At 44.7% G+C, this 23,440-nt stretch overlaps 1 protein-coding gene across 1 annotated transcript; it reads left to right on the forward strand.

Annotated features, from left to right (window-relative positions):
- The first annotated feature begins 13,171 nt into the window (after nt 1–13,171).
- LOC101797522 (gap junction beta-6 protein) lies at nt 13,172–18,541 on the forward strand. The gene is made up of 2 exons (XM_027468877.3): nt 13,172–13,329; nt 15,236–18,541. Exon 2 carries the CDS (start codon nt 15,258–15,260, stop codon nt 15,933–15,935), a length of 678 nt encoding a protein of 225 aa, XP_027324678.1. The 5' UTR covers nt 13,172–13,329; nt 15,236–15,257; the 3' UTR covers nt 15,936–18,541.
- The last annotated feature ends 4,899 nt before the right edge of the window (nt 18,542–23,440 follow it).

The following is a 23,440-nucleotide window of genomic DNA, read 5'->3' on the forward strand; positions in this document are numbered from 1 at the left end:
TGTGTGGATCTTGGTAATGCTCACTCATAACTCAGATTAAGATTTGTAAAATTTTATTGATTTGCAAAGGGACCAGCTGTGGACCTTGGCTAAGAGCGATTGCCCTTTTTCTTTTCTTCGTTACCTGATGCTGCTCTTACCACAGAGGGCAGCCAGAGGGGCATGCATTTAAGAGTTCCCCAAGCCCTTTCTGATGTAACCTGTGTCTGGTGAAGTTGCTTGGTGTGCAATCACCACAGAAAAAAAATCTGCTCTGCTCTCAGAGAGCACAGCCTCTGCAGCCACTGCTGGATCTGAGATCCTACACCTGCTGTCCCACAGGGAGGCCCGTGGGCAGAGGCCATCTCCACTCCAGCAAACACCCTGATGGGGAATCTGCACCCCTGTTGTGAGCTTATGGAGCACGGCTGCCTCCTCAGCGTGCAGGGCTCAGGTGGGTTTCTCCCAACACCTTGTCACACACAGAGCAACGGGCAGGTGGGTCTGTGGGAGGAACAGACAGGGAGAGGCTCTGGCAGGGGCTTGACTCAGCCTTCAAGCCCTAGCAAGGGCCACGGCCAGCACCCTGCCTCATCCGTGCCAAGAGGCACAGGGACAGCAGCACCGCTCCCTGCGCCTTGTCCCCACCCGGGTACCTCCATGCCACCCGCCCATGCCAGAGCTTCTGCTCCAGCCTCCTCCTGCAAAAGCCACATCAGCACTTTCTGAGTGTTTGCAGAAGTTTCAGGGCTTGATCCACGGTTCCTCGCTGCCACTCAGAAAATCCCTGTTGATCTCCCAGGCTTGGGCCTGGCCTGTGGGAAGGGTGTGACTCCTTAAAAACTCAGTGATGCCACCCAGCCTCTTTCTGCACAGCCCTTTTTGCAACACCAGAGCCCACAGCACACCGCAGCCGTGACCTCCTCGCAGCACTTCTGCCACCTGGGTGAGCGGTCCTCCTGGCCACCAAGGCCACCCACTGCAAGCAGCAGTGGCCGAGCACAACATGGGCCAGAATGCCCATGCTGACGTGTAGTCAAGCTCACAAAGCCACAAAAACACAACAACAACATCACGTAAAACATGACGACAACCTCCAGGAAGAACCAGACCGTGTCCTTTGGTGCCACCGATGAGCTGTGGGAAGGCTGGAAAAGAAAGCAGCTGGTGAAACCCTTGTTCCAGGCAAAGCACCGTCCCCAGCACTAAAGTCCACAACAGGAACACCTGGAATGACTCTCGCAGTGTTTTGCTAGACCTGGGTAACACCAGAGGGAGAGTTTACTGCTGTTAATAGGGTGCATGATTGGGGTTTAATCAAACTATCTCCCATGTAGGCGTGCAGGACAAGTTCAGTCAGTGATAATAAAGAACAGTTTAAAAGCATCCTCCAGAGCTTTAATAGACAGTCTGAAAAAACAGTCGTGGTTACTCAGTATCCGGTTTCTTATCTAGTCAAAATTTAACTAGTTCCCGTAAAGTTTCTCAGTGCAGATAAGGCTGGATCGGGGAGCAGGAGCGCTCACATCTCACACACTGCAGCCGTCTGGGAGGCTTTGAGCTCCCCAGGAACCCCTGGCCCAGGGGGGCCAAGCAGCCAGGTACTCAGCCCCACCAAGGACACCAGACCACCAGTGGGGTGCTGGTACTGGACATCATTTCCCCACTCCTCAATGAAACATAAAGCTGCACATCCCTCTTCTCACTCAAACTGCAAGGAAGCACGGCTGTCCTCTGTCCTCACATGCATTTTTGTTGAAGCTTTCTCTATATGAAGTGATTTATACATATATAGGCATTTATGCAGGTGCACAAATATGACACATGGTTAATATTTTGTACTAAAACAGAATAAATTAGCACTCCCTGCAAACACTTAAAACACTGGGTTGAAGGTTCAATTCTATTTTGGCATCCCTGGTTATTAATCTTGTGAAAGCAATATTTAAAGAGGATGAGAGAAGACAAAATCATCAAGCTACAAGAGTGAACTAGTCAAGATCAGAGAAGAACTGAGGATCCTTGGTGAAAGATCATTTTAGCAGCTACACAAGGGTAGAAGATCAATGGAAGTTAAAATGCACTTCTAGGAAAAATTTGAACTCCCCATCCAAGGCCCTGATTTCCCATGAACTGAACTGAGTCAGGGGTGAGAGCTGGCTTGCCTGCCTCTGCTCTGATCTGCACCTAGTGATGACAGAGAGAAATCAAATTATTCAGAGGTATAAATGAGAAAATTAATAATGCAATTGATAATTATGTCATCCAATCATGCTGGCATGGAGGGGGGCAGATGATGATACCCACAGAGGGTCAGATGCTGGAACTGCACTGACTGTATTGAATTTCATGGGGGCTCAGGAGTTATGGATCAAAGGGGAATACCATACTACTCAGGTTTCCTTCCTTGAAGCCTGATCACATGATAATTTTTGTGTTTATTCACTGCTTATTGCAAAATTCAGTGTCACGGCTGAGGCTGCTTGCAGCTTGCAGCATGCGAAGGGAGAGCCAGACCTGCCCACACTTTCTCCCACTGGCTCGTGGCATCTCCCCTCTTCTCCTGCCAGCACTGCTCTCCATCCCAGGGAAAGCAGGTACTTCCATCTGAAATCCCTTGTGCTAATTAGGAGCTAAAAAGATTTCTCGCTTGTGGGCAGGTGTTCAGTCACAGCGTGATGGGTGATTCACACCCCAAAATCCATGGCTGCCCTTGCCCTGTGAAGGGGCAGCCAGGCCCTGGCACCACCAGGAGATGCGGGGAAGCGGAGCTGTGGGTGCCCGGGGACTCGCAGCTCACTGCTGCGAGTGACTTCCTTCCACGCTGGAAGGTGCTGGGTGAATTTAATACCTGGAGGGTTGGGTGGCAGCTGAATGGGGGTTTTCTTCATTGCAGCTCTGAACGTAGGTGTCTGATATTTATTTAAATCCCGAGTACCTGAAGAGTCTCTTGGATCTCATCCCAAACCTGTCTAATGCCTTTATCACCGTGCAGGAAAGCCTGGACCAGCAGTGGAAGGTTTGGGTAGTGGAAGGCATCCCACCAGCTGCTCACAAACCCTCGAAGACCCCTGAAGAGCCACCCTCTGCCCTGAGGCCTCCTCTCTGCAGGACTCAGCCAAAGGAGGACACAGCCCAGCCTCCCCTGGGCCTGGGGACGTGCAGCATTGCCTGGTGCACGCATGATTCACCAGCTTAACTCAGTGCCCAGCAAGCTAGCGCTCGCTGCTGGCAGTTCTGGTTTTACACGGCCTCCTTCACCGAAAAGCTGGAAGGCATTATCCAGTTAACCATTGAAAAATTAATCACTGGAGAATAACCGTGCATTAAATGTCATTACAAAACCAGCAGCAAATGCATCTTTTCCTGATGGAACTGTTAGGAAAATACACTACTTTTTTTTTTTTTTTTTTTTTTTTTTTTTTTTTTTTCCACACACAAGCAAAATAAAAGCAAATACCAGAAATGAGAGGGCTGAGAGACTTTAAGAAGTTGCATGGCCAGTCTGCAAGTCTGAAGCAGGAGTTGGCTGATATGGCATGCTTGAGAGATAAGGACTATCTGTTTTTCTTGGGCTATGTCTAAAGCAGAAAAGCTTATCAGATTAACTAAACATTATATTTATCTCAATAAATTTCTGCAAAACTGTGATAGATATACTTCAATTCGTCTAAAGCTTATATACATTACTTTAGCTTCATTTGTTGATGCTAAACCAGTTTGAACATTGGGTAAATTCAGTGCTTTTTCCCCTTTCCCAGATGAGTCCCCAGTCCTTAAGGAATCATCTCCCACAAGTTGTCTCACTCCCTCCCCTGTCCTTTTGTCCTTCTGACTTGTTCCCCTCTGCCCAGCTGAATAAATTGTGCAGGAAGGGTGGAGAGCAACACCAGCATGGGCTACCTGCAGCCTGGTGGCTATGGCATTTTGCTGGGAGTATGAGGTAAATGTTTGAGTCCTCTCAGGTCAAGCAAAGCAAAATTTCTGAATTCTGGGTGAGTCTGGAAAAAGCTAAGGGTGTCTCTACACTGTTATTTTCACCAGGGATGGGAACACAGTGCTGAAGTGAATCTCCTGATTATCTTCACCCCACTGTTTTGGATTGCTCTGTGGAGTCAGAATCACAGAACCAGCCAGGTTGGAAAAGACCTTCAAGATCATCAAGTCCAACCATCAACCTGACCTACCAAATCCCATCACTACACCAGCTCCCTTAATGTCACGTCCACACATGTTTTTTTAAATGCTTGCAGGGACGGTGATGCCACCACGTCCCTGAGCAGCCCATTCCAATGCTTGACCACCCTCTCCATGAGGAAATTCTTTCAAATATCCAACCTAAACCTCCCCTGGTGCATCTTGAGACTGTTTCCTTGCATCCTATTGCTTGTGACCTGAGAAAAGAGACCGACACCCTTTCACTCCAACCTCCTTTCGGGTAGTTGTAGACAGTCATATAGTACAGTAGCCAAAATCTGTTCTATAAATGAGACAGGTGTCTCTTTTCTCAAAAGAGAAGATCCGTGGTTTGGGATTCTGCTGCGGAGACAGTTTATGCATTTAGCATGAAATCATCAGCACCAGCAGCTGCTCTTAGGAGAAAGCAAGGTGCTAAGCCTTTGGTGGGAACAGGTGTGGCAGTCACTTTCATGCCAGAGGAGGTCTTCTCTGTATCTAAAGGGACATTGGTGATGTCGAACCTCAGAGAGATGAGAGCACAGCTCCCAGGGCCATGGCTCACAAGCCTTAGCTATCTTAGGAAATGGTATAGAAATGTCACGTTCACCAAAAAGTGCTGGATATCAAAAATCTTGCCTGTAGCATACTGGAGAAAGTTTAGGCAACTCTCCCCATATCTTGCTTTGCCTTCCTGAATTTCAACGGAAGCACGTGTTGTTTTATTCCCGAAGCCATATTGTGGTCCCAGCTCTGTCATATCATAATTCAAATGAGATAAAGGAAAAAAGACAAACCTACGTGGCTGTTTTTATCGATCTTGCTGTGATTTTCACATCAGCAGGCAGTACGACTATGCTAGTGGGTAGTACTGGAAGTGTGCTGAGTGCCATAGAAAAGAAAAAGAGATGCAAATCCAATTAAGTATGGAAACCGGAGCTACGCATAGCTAAAAGGGCAAGAACAATCTTGTTCTATGCCAACATTTCATGTCCCTGGAGCTATAGGCATGCATGTGTATTTTGCTGATTTATAGGCAAAATTCCTGTTCCCAGCATGTACAATAAGCTTCACTACAATGCAACGTGTCTTGACACAAGGAAGAATGTACTCACTTGTGATTGCGGGCTGCAGTTTGGAAATAAAATGTTTCTACAGCAGTCCCTGGTGGGAACAGGAAACTGCACATACTAATCCCACCTCAAATTTCCTTGTAGCTTCACGGAAATATTGTCTGTCGGACACTTTCCAGTAGATTCTATCTCCTTTGAAATTACAGAAACTGCTGCGATTGATTTACGAGCAGCCTTACACTGACACTCTACACATAACAATTAAACACCTAGCAGTAACACCTCTTCATCAGTTTAGTCCTGATTCATTTCACATTTTTTTCCATGAGCTGAGTGTGCAAGGAGCTGCTGTAAAGTTGGTGGCTGGGGGCTGAGACAAAAGGAGCTCTGGCAAGGAAGCTCCAGCTCACACAAGGCTGCAATCGTTTAATGCGTGTGGCTTTGGCATTTCCCCTTCAGCGTTCCCAAAATTCAGCCCCTCTTTCAAACTGTTTTACGTGGTCAGATACTAAAGGAATAGATCTGTTTTTCCATAGCCAATTTATTCTGCCAGCATTTACTCGTAAGAAAGTAAGGTTGTACGGGAACATTTAGGCATTGTGAAAGAATTTTGAGTAAGAGTGAGGAGTAACCTGTCAGAAACGTATTTCTTAACAAAAGAAATGATATACTGGCCTGTAAAAATACCCCAGCAAGTCATCAAGTACCTGCTTAGCTGGAGCCTTCAAGTGCTCAGAGTACCTGGGTAATGCAAACATTGCAAAAGACAATGGCTTTCTTGGACGTCCACCTTTCCCTGCCCTTCATGCTGTATTTAAATAAAGTGAAGGGCAGACACAGAAACATTCCTGGCCCAAGGAGTTTATTATTTCATTTTCTTGGGGTATTGGTTGAAAGGGATATGTCCTGTGTCCGTCTGGCTATTTTGTGAGCCTGAATGCATACATTGCTCAGGAACAATCTCGGTGGCATGTCTGAAGAGATGCTGTGTGGCTCTTTGGCACTGCTTGGCATGGTGGCTCTGTTGCTGCTGTGTCTCCACGATCCCTGCCCACGGATCTCTGCAATGGGCTCTGCTGGGACTTCTGCAATCAACAGAAGAGACCTTGGTGCCTGCAACATTGACCTTCCCTGGGTCTCCATCATCCCCAGGGGAGGGAGGCTCCCTCCTTAAATGAATTTAGCAGTAATTACTGCTCCATTCCTTAATGATCTGGTCCCTTCGGCTTGGTCCAAGTCCAGCTGCTTTAGTCTATGAGTAGGGAACCTCCTGAGCTCTTTCCCTTGGCTCTGTGCAGCTCCAACACACCTGCATTTCCACAGAAATCCTGGAGAGACCTTCCAGGGAAGATCCTAGCAGTTTGCAGCTTATCTTTTTGAATACAACTGTTTCCCCAAAGAGCTTGGAAGTCCCTTTCCACAGCCTGAGCCAGGCCCAGGGAACAGCCGTTCTTCTCCCTGGTGCATTCTGCACACTGGGGACTCCTTGGTCCTCCCCAAAAAGAAATGCAGAACTGAGACAAGTTCTTAGTTTTTGCATCCTGTGGCAGCTGCTGACCAAAAGATCGGGGAGAGTGACAGGGCTGAGAAGGCACTGCCCTTCTGGCAAGGAAATGGGACCCTTAGGAAAGCCAGAATTGGAAGTGCTATTGTGAAGTGTATAAAGATGTCAAGGAGAGGCTGAAACAGCAGCCAGACAGTTCATGCTATAGAGGAGGGGTCCAGGGACTTCTTCACCGGTAGCCCTTGTACCCCAGGGATACTGCCATTCTCAGTCTTCTCCACCTCTTGTTGCCCAAAGCCAGGGAAGAGCCAACATCCTTACTCCTTTCCAACCTGTTACAGGCAAGGACTATAAAAATTATATGAATACAAAGCAACAACCACTTCACACTTCCCGAGGCTGTTCACAATGATTTAAACTGCCATTAATTACTGACTCTTTCTATGAACAGCTCATGCAGTCTGGCTATTGTCTTCTATTGTAGACCAATGTTATCAGAGTGTGGATCTTAAATCACAAGCATTGGTCATTATCAACCAGTCCCTCAAATACTGAAAGCCCACCTGCTTATACTTAGCATCCATTTATCACCTGAAGAAATATAGCAAAGAAATGTAGCCCAAACAAAAATATGGGCACAGAAAGGGTCGCACTTACTGGCCTCAGGACATTTTAGTCAAATGCAGAAAAATTATTTCATTAAAATATATTTATTTATTTATTAATTTAACTTGTGTTACCTGAGTATCTAGTACTTCCTCTGGATTTACTCTTGTGTTTACATATCAGCTTTTACATCTCAAATGCACTGTCTGCAACTCGTGTTACCAGTCTGGGGTTTGTATGTGCCATGAACCCAGAGGAGTCCTTCCAAGCGGCAACACCACGCCATAGTCCAGCCCCACCTGCCCCAAGAGAAGCAGACCCTGCCTCCCTCTGACAAAGAGATCTGCCCTCAGCTCAGCAGCATTTTCATGTCCTTTGCTGTTGGGTTTTGTCTCTGGTTGTTCCAGGTCAGCAGAATCGTTCCGCCAAGCTGCCTTCACTCCCCGCTCTGCTGCTATGAGGTGGTGTACAGATCATCGCTGCTATCTTTTCAAGTCTGCAGAGCATCAATGAGCACACACTGTTTGAACCCTTCCTGAATGCTGTCTGGTGTCCAGCGTAGACATTGATGAAACACAGCGCTCACTCAAAACAGCCTACTCCCAAAGAGGAGGGGCAGATTTGGGCAGACACTACCGCCTCACCTATTTTGTGTTCTTTAAGGTTTGTTCATGGCTTGTACTTCCCCAGTGCAGCCTCTGTTATTTCATGGGGTAAGCTTCCAATTACCTTCTCAGCACATGCATAATCTGGTAATATACCCTTTTTTTCATCATATACTCAATGGCTTTTGGTCAAACAGCCCTTCCTGAAGCCTACTGCTTCAGTTTCCTTTATTACTTCCTGTACAAACCAGAGTCTCACAGTCTTGCATAATTTCAGTTGACTTTCCAGCTCCAAATTGTTGCCCATTGACTAACAGCAGTCAAGCTTCAGCATGCAGCTGCCTGCTTGGTTTTGACATCACGGGCGCCCTCCTGGTGTTGTTTCTGCATAGGAGGACCGGTGCCAGCTTTGCACGTAGCTTTGCATGCTTCGGTGCCCAAATGCTCTCCAGGCACTGAAGATTTTCTCCCACCAGCATCAGTATGTGACCCGGTCATGCTATGCTCTCCTTGAATCTGCTCCACTGAGTACAGATGGCCACCAAAAATCAGCAGGTTTTAAACGTTCTCCAACTTATGCACATGACCACCTTGCAGAGTCCTAAATTATTTTCACCCCTAAGTGGCGATGGAGACCTTCTTCTTGAATAAAGAAAGAACTTTTGGCCTTGAGTTGTGAAGGAGCCATCTGATGGGATGAGTGACAAGTAGCAGAAATGCAAGTGAAAAAAAGTCTAAAATCTGGGAATGCAAAAAAAATGAGGAATCGAAAAAGAAATAGTGTGTCTGAGAAGATGACCTGCCCTTATTTCATCTCCTATGCCCATATGCATCTCCTATGGCTTCACATGTCCCATTGCTCCAGGGAGAAGCACTGTGCTTGGAGATGACACCCAAAGGGTCCTGAGGTTGCAGCTGACCCTGAGAGCCACGCAAACAGATGTGATCTCAGACCACAGCAGTCACTCAACATAGATCTGTGGGTGGCACATTTTGTCGTGTAGCTTCTGCCTGGAAACCTCTTTGTAAAAGTAATTTTTTTTTTTAACTTTTTTTTTTTTTTTTTTTGGCTATTTTTTAAGAGCCCGAGGTTTTATCTGTATGCCTTTAGTTCCTCATGACTCTTCCTTCCCAAACCCAGTTCAATTACTTTGTCCTCGAATAGGTGAGCAAGAGGAAGTGTTTCCCACCATGTATTTGCACTCAATAAATGACTGGGCTAATATGATGCATACATAGGTGCAACCAAGTCGTTACTGAATCATGCTGTCCTTGTTTTTAATCTGATTCAGGACTTGCACTTGAGACCTCAGCAAACTGCTGGATTAGTCACGTAAGTCAGTGATTTGAATATTGACAAAAGGAACCAGAGAAGGCACTTTTCTCAGATTGAATTGAAACAATGCAAAACATGAATCCAGCCCACTTTCCACGGTGGAATCATCCATCGTTTCTGGATGCTGCCTGCTCTCCCCACCCTTTTGCTTGAGCTCCTGTCACTGAGTCCACTGATTTACAGCAGAAGTTTTATTTTGAAAGCTCTCCTCCCACGTCCCCCCCTTCCCTCTGTGGGGGTGTACAGAATGGGCCCTTCTCCCACTGGTGGCATCCAGCCTGTCCTTCAGAGCCACTGCCCACCCTCTGTCCTTTACAGCTTTCATCACCTTTACCCTTAGCAATTTCTCTCCCCAGTCTTCAGTGCTTGCCACCGATTTCTCTCACTGGCTTCTTCTTATTCTTATCTCTGAATAAGCAAATTAATGTGGGCTTCTTCTAAGCTCTGTGTGCTCCAGGAGATATGGAAGAACAAAAGGTCCTCAGATAAGCATCAAAGATTGACGCGTTCTTGGCAAACCTGTTAAAACTCTAACAGCCTAAACTATAATAGTTCATTTGCAGGTATGCAATTTGCATAACAAATGACAGGAATTAGCCAAAAGTTAGGTCTGCCACTAGTTCTGTCCTGTACCCTGCGCCCACTCTCCCCTGAGGGGAGATGATTTCTGAGGGACAGATGAAAGCACAGCCCTAGAAGCAAAGAACATCACGGTCATCCCTCACAAACCTTCCTCCGTTTGGGCCTGCAGAACACTGCATGATGGAGCTGGGGGTGAAACGGGACCCCTCTGTGGAAAGGGACTATCCCACCTCTGACAAGAGACCTGCAACCCTCTCCCAAAACATTTTTAGAGCAACAGATAAGAAATATAGGTTCTATCCACCAACTCTGTTTTATTTGTGAAAGTGTTGGAGCTTTTGTGCACAAGCATGCCAGCAGCTCATGTGAGATGTGGCCAGGGGAAGGTGGGCCTGTGGACACTGCACAAGCTGCGAGGTCTGGCCAGGAAGGTGTCCTCCAGAGCCGCATGGCTTGGGTGAAGGACCTGGGATGGTGAGGCAGCCATACAAACCCGTCTGAATTAAGGAGAAAAGGCAAACAGACACTACAAAACTGAATCCTTCTGGATGCCAGAAGGGGGTGAAACAAGGGCACAGGCTGCCACTGACACTTTAGAAGTGTTACTGTAAAGTGTCACACTGTTTTTTTTTTTGTTTTGTTCTGGTTTGGTTTGGTTTTTTGTTTTACAGCTGAATTAAACTGGTTTAAATTCTCTGTTATTCTACACATCCACCAGAAAAGAAAGTGCCCAAGCTGTTTTGTGTAAAAATTTTGCAGAGTAATTTTAAGGAATGGTAAAGATGCATCTAACTCGTGGAGGAAAGCTAGGTACTGCATCCCTCTCCAGGAACCTACTGAATTGCTTGAGCTGGTCAGTGAGCATAAGGAAGGGTTGGTGTCTACTGCACTGTCTTCTCTTTTCAGTGGTCTTTGTGGTGCATTTTAAGAACTCAATGCCATACATCAGACTTGGAGGGCACGACTTTACAGACTCCAGCTCCTATGACCGGGTATTTGCGTTAGCCTGACTTTGTCAACAATATTTCAGGCACTGTTGCATAAAATGCAAAGGCTCATTTGTGTAAACGCTGGGATGGCAATTTACGTGAACATGAAAATAATGTTTGGACGCATGTTTCAGACACTAATGTGTGTGCAAAGATATCGAAGTAGACCAAACAGACAGCTCAAAGACTATCAAACTGTGGTGGTTTTGGTCTTAGCATGACTAAAATGAGTGTTTGAAGAATTAATGTGGAGACAAACCGGTTACACATGCTGAGTTGAACTGGGAAGGTACTTTTATTGCTGATGTTGGTGAAAAATGTCAGGTGTAACATATTTAGCTCAGCCTTGAAGAAATGAAAACTATTTCCAAAATACAATCTGACTCTATAGCTATATTTCCAGTTGGTCAAAAATAATTCTGCGTGACAAGTAGCAAGGAAGCTGCTAGGTGTTGAAAGAGCATTGCTTTAACAGGAGTGATGAATAAGGAGGTTGCTACAGATATGACTTAGGAAAAATCAAAATACTTGTGAATAGCACATTGAAAATCTGATGCTTCATCATAATCAAAACCAAACCTGGCCATGAGGGATAGCAGAAGATCTTTTCCATAGTGGATAGTTATCTTATCCATAGTGGATAATAAAATGGCAAATGAACCTCAGTGTCAGCTGGTGTAAACTAATGCACAGTGATGAAAATCAATCCGAAGTATACCTGTTCAAGTAGATGTATGTACCCCAGGAGGTACCAGCTCTAGCTGCTAGAAGTCTTAGGAAAAAAATTTGGAGTGACCATGGGAAAGCCAACTCCTTGCTCTGAGATGCCTGAAAAGTGGAAACAAGTAAATAAGGATTACTAGAAAATGATGGAGAATGCAGCAGAAAACATTGTTTTGTACATATATAAACTGTGCATACTGCAGGTACTTGGACCATTCTCATTAAAAGGCATAAAGATTTGTGATGATGATGATAAAAGTATATAGCAGCTCCTGCATGACATGGATGCAAGAAATAAGGCTTTCCAGTGCAAAATACAAAGGATGGAGAGGATACAACAAAAATTTCTGCATTCATGAATGCAGAGAGGAGTTGAACAGGGAAAAGGTGACTGGCTATTACTCCTAGTGGTGAGGAGTCAAGAGTGTCCCATGAAATCATATAAAATCAGCTCTTAAATATTTGTTGTTGTTGTTTCACAATATGTAGTTAAGTTTTTGAGATAATTACTCTATGATTTTGTGGATTTTGAGATATATATGGGATAAATGTGAAATATTTTTATAATCCAGATGCAGGCAACATCAAAAGATTATACAAAGCAATGCCAGAAAGTGAACCAAAGGCTATTATAAGTATTCATCCAGACAGAGCCTCTGGAGGTGACTGTGGGCTGTGAAATGAAGAGATGGAGACACAACCTTTGGAAATCTCTAAGGCAGATTACTGGAAGATGATGCCAAGAATTCTGCAATCTGGAAATAAGCTAATAACCATTTCCGCATTGAGAAAATTACAACAGTATTTTCCAGTTTTTATGAAATGCTTTCATTTCTGCATTATCTTACAACCCACAACATGAGCAACATGAGCAGAGGATTTCTTTCGAGCATTACAGTTACTGCTGTCAGATTTTTCAAACTTTGGTATTGTTTTATAAAATATAGCTGGTTCTTTCTGACATTTGTTCTTTTTCCTCTTCTTCTTCTTCCTCTTCTTCTTCTTCAAGACCTTACATATCTGACTTTATTTTCTACACCTCCCACTGCAGAAGCAAAGTCACTTAGCCATTTTTGCAGACACGCACACACACAAGTGCTAGTTTTCTGTAATTGTTATCTATACAAATTACCAGATCAAGCTTAAATTACATTTGAATCACTGCTGATGAAAGCGTTCCTACTTCCAGGCACGCCTCATAAACCCCAGCTCCGTGCTTAGCACAATACGCGGGACAGATAACACACACAAATAAAACAAAATAAACACAACCATTCCCAGCGGCGCTTTAATGTTCTTGGAGAAGTTTTTATTATCTCAGAGGCGATGGGCACGGCACTTCCCCATCTCCCAGCCTTTTCACACCCTCTCTGCAGCAGCAGCAGAGCGCTCTTTTCTGACAGGATTTTGGGCCACAGAAAAAACAAAAACAGGAAACCAAAACTGGGCTGTGAACAATGGTGTTGAGAAGACTGCGAAGGGGCAGCAGTGGGGGTGAAAGAAGAGTGAAAAGGGGCTGGTGCCTCGGGTTTTGGGTGTGGGGGGGGGGGGGGCGGCCTCGCCTAGCCCCGGCCTGGCTGAGGCCCAGCCCCGGCCCCGCTCCCCGGCCCGGCCCCGGCGGGCGGAGGCGGGCTCGGGGCGGGTTAAAAGCGGCGGCAGGTGAGCGGGGAGGGACCTCAGAGCCGCGGGGCGGCGAGCCGGGCACCGGCCGCTCCGCTGACACCGCCGGACCCGGACCCGAGCCGAGCCCTGCCAGGTGAGGCTCCGCAGCGGCTCCTGCCCGCCCGTGGGGTCGGGTTTGGGGTTAGGGGGTGCCTGCCGGGGACCCGGGTCGAAGGGAAGGGGCGCTTTGGGAAGGGGCAGCTGAGCAGGGAGGTGTCTTGTAGCTGTCCTGTAGTGTTATTTTTATCGTATTTTCCCACAAATTTTACAGCTCTGGTTCAAAACTGCGGTGTGAGCCCGCTCTTAGAGCCTGGGTTGTTCATCCCGATGGGGTGTGCACTCAGATAACCTTCCTTCGGTCCCGGTTAGCCCCCCCTTAAATACTTCACTAATATACATGTGTGTGTATATATATATATATGTTTTTTTTTTCTTTTTTTCTTTTTTTTTTTTCATATTTATTTTAATAATTACACTCAAATAAGAGGAAATCTTAACCCAAAGATGCCAGTATCTGATCACGGCCATGGGTTCAGGTCATCATCAAAAGCTGCATAAAGCCTTGCTGGTCTCAGCAGTGTGAGATCGCCAACAGTGGGAGGAATCGCAGGCACCTTCTTGAGGCTTTTTTATTTTCTTTTACCCAATTTAACCTTTCTTCGTGTGACCTGTGCCTTATGCCTCGAGGCCTGTTTGTACAAGCGAGGCCCTCTTACCAAGGGTATGTGTTGGGGCACGCTGAGCCCTCGGTCATACCGTAACGGCAGTGGCGTGAAGAAGTGGTATTTATTTTTATTTCTCCTGTTATATGAGAAGTAGAGGATTTGGAGACTTCACCAGCCGGGTGTTGCAAGGTACCGTGCTCACCCTAAAGCATGTGCACTGCCCCGGGGCAGAAGGGGCTCTGTGGCTCCCATGCAAGGCTGGAGCTCGAACCTCACGGAGCAGCTCCCAGCTGTGTGAGCTTCCAGCTAAGGATTTCGTGTGTTGCCTAGTTCAGGGAGAGTTTCCAAATGGCTGCTGACCAGTGAAAGATGAGGCTGGACTCTGATTTCTGCAGAACTTAAGCTTCTTTTTTCACAAGGTATAGATTTTCCTCAGGAGTATGAGGAAGGGAGGAAAGCTGAAATAGGACTTTGCTGACATTCAGTCTCCTGTGTATTTTACTGGGGTGTGATAGCATCTAGAAAATCAACATAAACTCTTTAGCTAAGGGCTTTGTCTCTCAACTCTTTGGCTCTGCTCGTCTCCTTTTCTGATGAGATAGGGATGAATGTGGCAGGCTCTGCAGTGCCTTCCTGTGCCTGCCGGTTAGTGCTATCTATGCATGTGGCCCAACAGAGCTGGCTTGAGGTTTCTGGCACCACTGACATAATCAAACGCTGTACTTACAGTGATGAAGGCCCTGCCAAGGAAAGGATGCGTCTGAGCTGCAGCAGACAGCCTTGGGGGCCTGCTGGAGGTGTCTGGGAGGAGTGAGGGCTTCTGACAGAGATGGCCAAGTGTTACTTACTTGGGAGGCAAAGCAAGTACAGCCCAGTCTTCTAGGGCTGTGGTGTTGGCAAAGAAATTCTATAAAAATCATCTGTTTTGTCCAGATGTGGCATTAACTTATACAGTGGTATAGTTTTCTATTGCTTTGGGAAACACAGAGGTGAGGCAAAGCAACAAGAGCCAACCACAGGGAGAAATATCTCAAAGGGAAGGATGGCACAAGAAGATGCAGGGAGGAAATACATTCGAAGGTGTGACTTATTGCCTACCAAAAGCCTTGTTAGGAAATCGGGACAAGCACACCTTGATATTTGTAAATATATGGAAGGAGAGAGTCTACCAGGCTGTTTGAATCCATGAATGTACAGATAGTGAAATGCAAGCCACCTTCATTAATATTATGATTCTCAAGTGAGTGCTAGGAAGTCCTCTTGTTGATAGGAGATCTGGAAATGATTCTTTGCCCCTTGAAAAGTGACTATTTGGTGTTTTATGTCATCTTACAGGTAGAAGGACACAGAAGAGAAGATGGATTGGGGATCTCTGCAGGCCATCTTGGGAGGTGTAAACAAACACTCCACTAGCATCGGGAAGATATGGCTCACGGTCCTGTTCATCTTCCGCATCATGATCCTGGTCGTGGCTGCAGAGAGAGTCTGGGGAGATGAACAACAAGATTTTGTCTGCAATACCCTTCAACCTGGGTGTAGAAATGTTTGCTATGACCACTTTTTCCCTATCTCTCACATCAGACTCTGGGCCCTGCAGCTGATCTTTGTCTCCACGCCTGCGCTGCTGGTGGCCATGCACGTAGCTTACACCAGGCACGAGAAGAAACGGCGCTTCAGAAACGGTGAGAAAATTGATATAGAAGAGCTGAAGAACGAAAAGATTCACATTCGAGGTCCCCTGTGGTGGACGTACACCAGCAGCATCTTCTTCAGGATCATCTTTGAAGCGGTCTTCATGTACGTGTTCTACTACATGTATGATGGGTACCAGATGCCTCGCCTGGTGAAGTGTGATGCGTGGCCCTGCCCCAATGTAGTGGACTGCTTTGTGTCTCGGCCCACCGAGAAAACCACCTTTACTATTTTCATGCTTGCTGTGTCCGGGATCTGCATGACATTGAATCTGGCTGAGTTGTGTTACCTAGTGGCAAAAATCTGCATGAAACAATCCAGGAAAACAGCAGCTTTAAAATAATCTCCCAGTTCCAGGATGTCCTAGCTCCCCATTTCCCTCAAATTTTCTTAGGTGTCAGAAAACAATCTGCAATATTTTCACACTCAAAGAAAAGGACAAATAAAAGGGCATATTTTTATAATGATAGCCTGCTTGGGAAGCTGACACTGAGGCAAATTTCAAGGTTATGGGCTAATTCAGTATTCTTGCATCCACAAATAGAGAGAAAAGTCTTTTGGCAGCAGCTTTTCCAAGTTTGCCTCCTGCTGTAATGGTCACTTCTCAAAAAGGGGGAGTGGAAAAGCCCAGAGAAGGCTCTAGTGCCCACAAAAGAGCAGGGAATCACAAACACAGTGTCAGCTTCAGAGGCAGGCCAAAAACAAAGAGTTTTGGTCAAAAGTGGGATGAAGGGTTTTTTGGGAGGAACTTCCAGATCCTGGAGAAGACAGACAGGATCATTATAGCATGTGTCCTATTCTCTCTAAGCATTCTGGAGAGACATGAATTCCTTAGCAAATGCTATCAGCTTTGCTGGGGACCAGCATTTTTTTTTTATTATTTGTTTTTTCCTGCACTGTGGAGCCACTCGTATGTGGCTGGGGGTGGTCAGTGCTCCTCCCTCCACTCCCAGGGGCTGCAGCAGTGGGAGGAATTAAGTTTATTTTTCCTTCTTTTGGTCAGGTGAAAGGAAAGGGCTGTTGCCTCCCCAACATTTTGTGGAGAATCTCAGTACAGCAGATTTTATTTGATAACACTTTATCACCTGACTGGGCCTCCTTCAGCTGTGTACCTTTAACATTTTTTTCAGTAAAGATCAAGAAAAATTGCCTCATTGTTTCATTCTGTTTGTTTTCCAGAAGTGCTTCAACACTTACAGCATGATACCCAGTAGATTACACCTATTGGTGCTCCTTCCATTAATGTTTTTTTTTTTCCCCCCCTTATTACTCATCCATCCTGTGTAACTTTTCTTCATGAAACCTTCTCCCACTCTGAGGTACCTTTGGAGTGAGTGCACCAAACCACTCCCAGTCTCTGACATTCCACGTTGTGAGACTGAAACACCCTTCCTCTTGTTGCCATATGTTCAGCAAGAATTACAGACAATTTGCGGAGCTGAAATAGCAGAGTGTCCCAATCAGAAATGAGGAGGATCTTGAGAATTTGGTGTTTTTCTTAAAGTTCACATTGCTGAGCTGTGCATTGTACCTTACTGACTTGATCTATGTGAGTCAGTCTTTTCTCCAGAGAAGTCTTGAAACGTGTTCTGCTTTTATGCCTGTCCTAGGCAGCTACACCAGCACATGTAGCAGTGCAGCGAACCTCCCAAGTGCCTGCCCATTGAACTCACTTCTAGAAAGTTGCCTGTTTCTTCTTAGCTTTAATAATTAGCTTTCCTCCCAAAAGAATGAACGTTATCTTAGGTTCTCTTTTTTTGCATCTGTCTCCTCAAATACTTTTAAGTTTATCACTGTTGGATAAACAAAGCTGCCTTAATTAAGACTCGTGACCCCTCACTGTGCCCTGGAAGTGGAGCACAAGCAGGCTCCCCTTGCTGGTGTGCTGCATCCAGTGTTGCAGCTTGACTGCAGATGGAAATCTTTAACAGGGGAGCAGGGAAAAAAAAATAGGAACAACATCCTTGGAAGCATGAACAAAATGATGGAAAGTCAATAATGAGAAACTGGAAACCTGGTCTCTGAAAACATCCTTAATTCAACTCTAAAGAACAAAGTTTGGCACATACAAGGTTTGTGCTTGGTAAAGTTCCTGCATTGTTCTGTGTATGAGCACAAAGAACAAGCTATCTACGTTCCCGGTGCTCTAGTATTACATTTCTTTTGTAACAACAAGATTTTTATTTTCTGCCGAAAGCGTGATTAAAGCACTTTTGTGGTGTCTGTTTTCTGTATTACTTCTATGTGCCATGTATTGCCTAACGTGTCTAATGAAAGTCTGTTTACTGCAATAGAAAACGTATGCACCAATAATACATTTAATAGCCAAGAGCTACTGTAAGCATTTTATCCTTCTGCCACAGCTTGTTTTCAACCACTTACACTGCCTTTGCTACCAGCTACATCCTGCTGACTTCATGAGCCCTTAGTGGAAGGCCACATGTGTGATCAGTGCTAGAAATCAAATATGTTGTGTAAATCCTTCCTGTACTAGCCGTATGCAGCTGGAAAAAGCTCATTAACAACCTAACCACTCCATAGGGGGGTGAGTTTGTTTTCCCAGAGTGCCTTTAACTGGAACTTCAAACGAGCTGCACCACAACTGGTAACGCCTGCAAGATGAGGTTAAGTATCTTCAGCTAGCAGTTTGGCAACCAGGTTTTATGTAAGGGAAAAAAAAAGATAGAAATTGGGAATGTGGCTGGAAGTGGCCAAGAGAGGAGTTCAATTTGGAACTGCAATATCAGAGGGTAATAGCTCTAGCAGGAGGTGTTTATTGTCTCTGAGATTTCTGTTTATGTTTTTATTTTTCTAAAAAGCTGCTTTGTAGGGAAAAAAAATGTTCAGATAATAGAAACTAAACACTTTGCACCTATTTCTGTGTGCTACATTGCATGGTTGACCTACAAATAGATTTGATACCGATTAAAATACAATGCTGTTTTGGAATTGTGTGTGTTCTTTCCTGAAATACACAGTGTTTACACCTTTGGCATGTGGCTCCTAGACTTTGCAGAATGAAGGTCATGAGTGCTGAAGACTTCAGGCAGCAAATCTGAAGTCCTGACTGTAAAGAAAGCTGACTCCTTACTGCCTAGAGTACAGCAGAGCAAGGATGTAAAGTGTCAAATAATGCGGTGTCCAAACTGGGAAGTATAAGAGTGGGACAGGCTAGAATTATACCTTGACTGAAATCACCAGAGGTTTTCCATTGGCTTTGACAAGGCTAAACTTTCACCCCAAACCCTTAAAACCAAACCTACAACTATGCTTGTCAGAAGGGCAGCAAAGCAAACTTCACTATTAGCTCATTGACCCATCTAGAGAAAACAAAACAAAACAAATAAATATTCCCCTGGGTGAAAGACTACATTAAAAGGAAGCCAGAAGTCCGCATTCTGACTCCTGGGTATAAAAATACCTAATACAGTATTGTAATAATACTGTATTATTTCCTATCCAACAGCAAGAATATAAAAGACAAATGACAGGGTCCATACAGAGATGAGCACTGCTGTACCATGGAGGTTCAGTTCAAAACAGCAGCATTGTTGGAAGTTGCTTTTTTTTTGGTAAAAAGTAAATATACAACAGCAAATGCACAACACCAGGAACACATTACTAAAAACAGCCCTATGGAGTTTAATTTCTCATTTTCCCTAATTACAATTCCTTCCCCTACAACCTAGGCTAATGTGGCTTACGGGCAACAAAATCATAACGAATTTCACTGTATTTTGTGGTTACCTGTTCTGATAACCAGGGCAGTCACTAATCTGGGTGTTAATTCCAGTTTTCCTTGGATTTTCACTATCACAGTATGTACACAGTCATCTAAACCTGTTTGTAGCTAAGGCAACAGCAAAAGTAATGGTAACTATCCAAGACTTAATTAGCTAAGAAGAATGGTAATGATCTTCAAAGTACTTCAGGAGCTGCATGTACTTTCTTCCCCGTAAAATCACCGGCGGTAACTCAGTGATTATTTTTACACCCACCTGCTCTATGCCCACAGCAATACATCTAATAAAATAAAAACCTCTCAAGCATCCTGCCAGGCAGCCAGATGCTTGCATCAGCCTTTCTGGTAAAGGAGTGCTATCACACCAACACGACTTAGCATTTAAGGGAACGTGTTTAGAGTGAACGGGTAGGGAACTTACACAGCCGAGCTATGAATCACTGCAGGTTTTGGATGGATTACTGTGCTTAAATGATGTTTTCTATTTGCTTTTTCATTGTGTCTTTGAAGCTCTTCACATAAAGCCTTGCTCTCAGGCTTTCCAACAGCAGTGTGCATTCTGTGCACTCCTAAAACCAAACAGCATTTCAGCATGTCACTCATAGCCCAGCACAGTGCCCCACCTGATAAATGCTGCAGCCACGCCGGTCCGAAGCAGGCAGCATTTTTCAGTGGGCAAGCTGTGCTGGGCACACTTACTGGCTTAGGCAGCATATATCTTTGCTGTCCTCCTGGCAATTACAGTAATACAGGCTTGTCAGCTGTGAAAGAAAATAGCAGTTTTAAAACTGTTTAAGCCAGAATCGTGAAATGTTGTTAAAAACATAGATATGCAGATATTTTTTGACTGAGGTTCAATCTCTAAGAGAATACAAAAATTACTCCTCCAAGAGATCCGCCCATTAGCAAGACTGCAGCACCTTCTTTTGACAGGGAGACTGTAAAATTTTCTGTCTAGTATCCAACATTGCTCTTCTCCTAAGACTTGTCTCACTTGATTAGTATTTTTATTATTCTAAGTATTATAGCAGTCCTAGTACGGACTTAGCCCCTATGCCCCTTGTTCCTGAGTTTTCCCAACTAAAAGATAAAGACGATAACTATGTCGTGTTCATGGGGAGCAGGGATGGTTAATCAGGCATTGTTTGTTAAGATCATTGCAATGACAGGTGCCAGAAAAAATATTTTATAATCATTGTGTGGTAAAGATTTCAAACCTATTGTGTGTTGCATCATTCTCGTAATACCTGCTTATGGTTAGTCATGTCCCTGCCCTGGATGTTGCGTCCTGTCCAAGGACTGAGCATTTAATATACAGTGTAAGGAGCTGCCACAATCTCTCCAGCACAAATTAACAAAACCAAACACATCCATGCGCATGTGCACCCAGACACCAAGGAACAACCCGACTGAATCATTATCTAACTGTTATCTGATAGAAGACATTGCAACATGGATTTGCCAGGAATGATTTCTGCCTAGGCCATGATAAAAGCTTTTGTATATAGCAGTAAAATAGTTGTTAATGATTCATTGTCAAAGTGTGAGGCTCCACCAAGTGGGATAAACTATGCAGCTGGGAGGAACTGCAGGTGCTTGGGAAGACAGGCCTGGAATTCGATGAGATCTTTATCACTGGGAGAAATGGTATAACCAACACAGTTTGAGAAGTTGGGAAGGACTAAAGGCTATCGTTGTGAAACACTAAGCACTTGCAAAGTTGTAGGATGGAGAACTGTTCTGAAGCAATGAACAATTTTTGAAGGGAAGAGCTGGAGTTTGTAGTAGACCATCAATGGAACATGAGTCAATAATGTTATTGACTCAGAAAAATATCATACCAGTATGTATTAAAGGTTTGCCAAAAATATGATGTCTGAAATGCTTTCAGCATTCTTAGCATCTTCTAGTCCTTATCTGGATCCTATTTTGGGGCACCTTCTGTTACAAAAGCCCGTGTATCAACTGGAGTTGGCAATAATAGACGACCAAATATCTAAAACACAGAATTTGTGAGGAAAGCTTGAAAGAAATGGGCCAGCCTGGAAACATCTGAAGGAAGGTCCACAGAACTCCCCAAATATGCAAAAGATTGTGGCAAGGAAGATGAGGATGCTGTTCTTTATATCTGCTGGCAACTGGACAAGAAGTAAAAGGCTTATGTTGGAATGAGAGGTGGGCTACTCACTGCAGAAAGCATGCTGTGAAGAGGGCTGAGCACTGAGTTAGATGACGGACTTATCGTCACTGAAGATTGTTAAATGACAACCTAGTCCAACATCTGCTGAGGGTGGTCTAGATATAGGATTCCACTACGGGACAGAGGGAACTTCTAAAATCTGTGGTAAGGGAGCCCCAACCAAAGAGTCAAGTTGTACAGGCTCTTTTTGCTGAGCCAAAGCTCAGCTACTAAATCAAAGTCTTTTTCATATGAAATCAAATCTACGTGTCAGTGCACAGGTCTGTCCAGTGTGATCTCTATCAGCAGGGTTTCTTTCTGCTTTTAGCCGTTGCAATATCACATTCTTGCACCATAATAAATTCCACTTGACAAAAGCATACAAGGTGGCATACAATTTTATCCAAGTAAAATTGCAATTCATATAAGTGAAGTTGGTAATTTTTTGTTTGTTTTCTTCTCAGCAGAGTAGGTAAAAAGCTCTTTCTGCCTCGGTTTTATATCTCACAACACAGGCATTCCTTGCGATAGGAGGAAGACCAAAACCCAGACCAATTTTCAGCTCTCCTGCCCCATTGACTATCCATGGGTGGAGTTCCCTGCAGCCTGGTCTGCATCCAGAAGTTTCAGAGTGATAGCAAGATGTTTTGTGTTACCAGTTTCTTTCAGTTCAAACCAGACCATCGCATTGTGCAGCAGCTTGAACTCTGCAGAGACAGTTTCCCATACATGAGCTCTGCTTGTTTTTCCGCTCCTTTTGCTCTTCCTTTCTTTGGAAGGTATCCGGCGTTTGAGGCCTTGACAAAGTCGTGATGTATGTCAATAAGGTATATTCAAGGTATATTCCTGGTAAATACATTGTATTTGCTCTTACCCTGAGTACAATGGGAAAGAACATCAGGCGGGCAGTTTCCTTGTGCAGAAGCTTTGGTTGTAGTTTGGCATTACGAAGCATCCACTGGTAGCACTTGTTCAGGATATTAACGTTGATGTCAGTGCTTCCTACTCACCCCTAACCCCATTTGTGTCTCTCCCTTCCCATCCAACACAGCACCTTCATTCCAGGACCTTTACCATGCCAGCACGGTTGTTTGCACAGCTGCACTTGGCACCACATTTGGTGACTCTTTTAGCCGATACAGAAACAAGTGTTTTGCTTTGGTGCATTGATTTTTAGCTGGACCAATTCCTTGATACGGCTTACAGGGAGGGCACATGAACAAACGCTTCTGCTGACGTGACTGTGGGGCAGTAGGCCATGGTGTTGGGCAAGAAGAGCTGCAGGGAGTGAGCGGAAGGGGTGGAGGGAATGGCAATATGTTAAGTTGTATTTGCTGCTACGCACAATGCAATTCCAAATCACAGCCTCTGGCTGTATTTTCATAGGTGGTTACTACTAGAAAGGCCAAAGTTCCTGCCTTTTACCTCTTTTGCTGCTGTACCTTCCCTGCTCTCTACTGGCCCTGCTTCTCACCTACTGCCCTCTTGTCCCTTGCTTCAGCACAATCCCCCCTCAGCCCTTGTAGGTGTTGTTTTAATTCACTAGCTCAACAGAGAACTACCTGAACTCTGCCTTTTGTTCTGTTTTCTGCTCAATTTGCTTCCTGACGGGCTCGTGGCAGGCATTAATATATTTCAAATATCAATATTTGTCTCTTATTTCCTCACTTTTCTGTCAGTAGTTTGGAAAACAAACAGAAACTTCTTGCCATGACCAAGTGACAAAAAGTGACATTTATTTTAAGATTATGCACATCCTGTATCTCTTTTTGATTCTTCCTCTGTACAAATACCTGGCTTGAACAGTTGTAATTTTTCCTCTTCATCACATGGAGCTTTTGCTCTCAGAAGGATGACCAGAAAGCACCTGTTCCTACAAACTAAAAATCACAATAACTCTTATTACAAATATAAAGTAATTTTTATA

The sequence above is a fragment of the Anas platyrhynchos genome, chromosome 1, assembly GCF_047663525.1.
Source record: "Anas platyrhynchos isolate ZD024472 breed Pekin duck chromosome 1, IASCAAS_PekinDuck_T2T, whole genome shotgun sequence".
NCBI classification, from domain to species: Eukaryota; Metazoa; Chordata; class Aves; order Anseriformes; family Anatidae; genus Anas; species Anas platyrhynchos.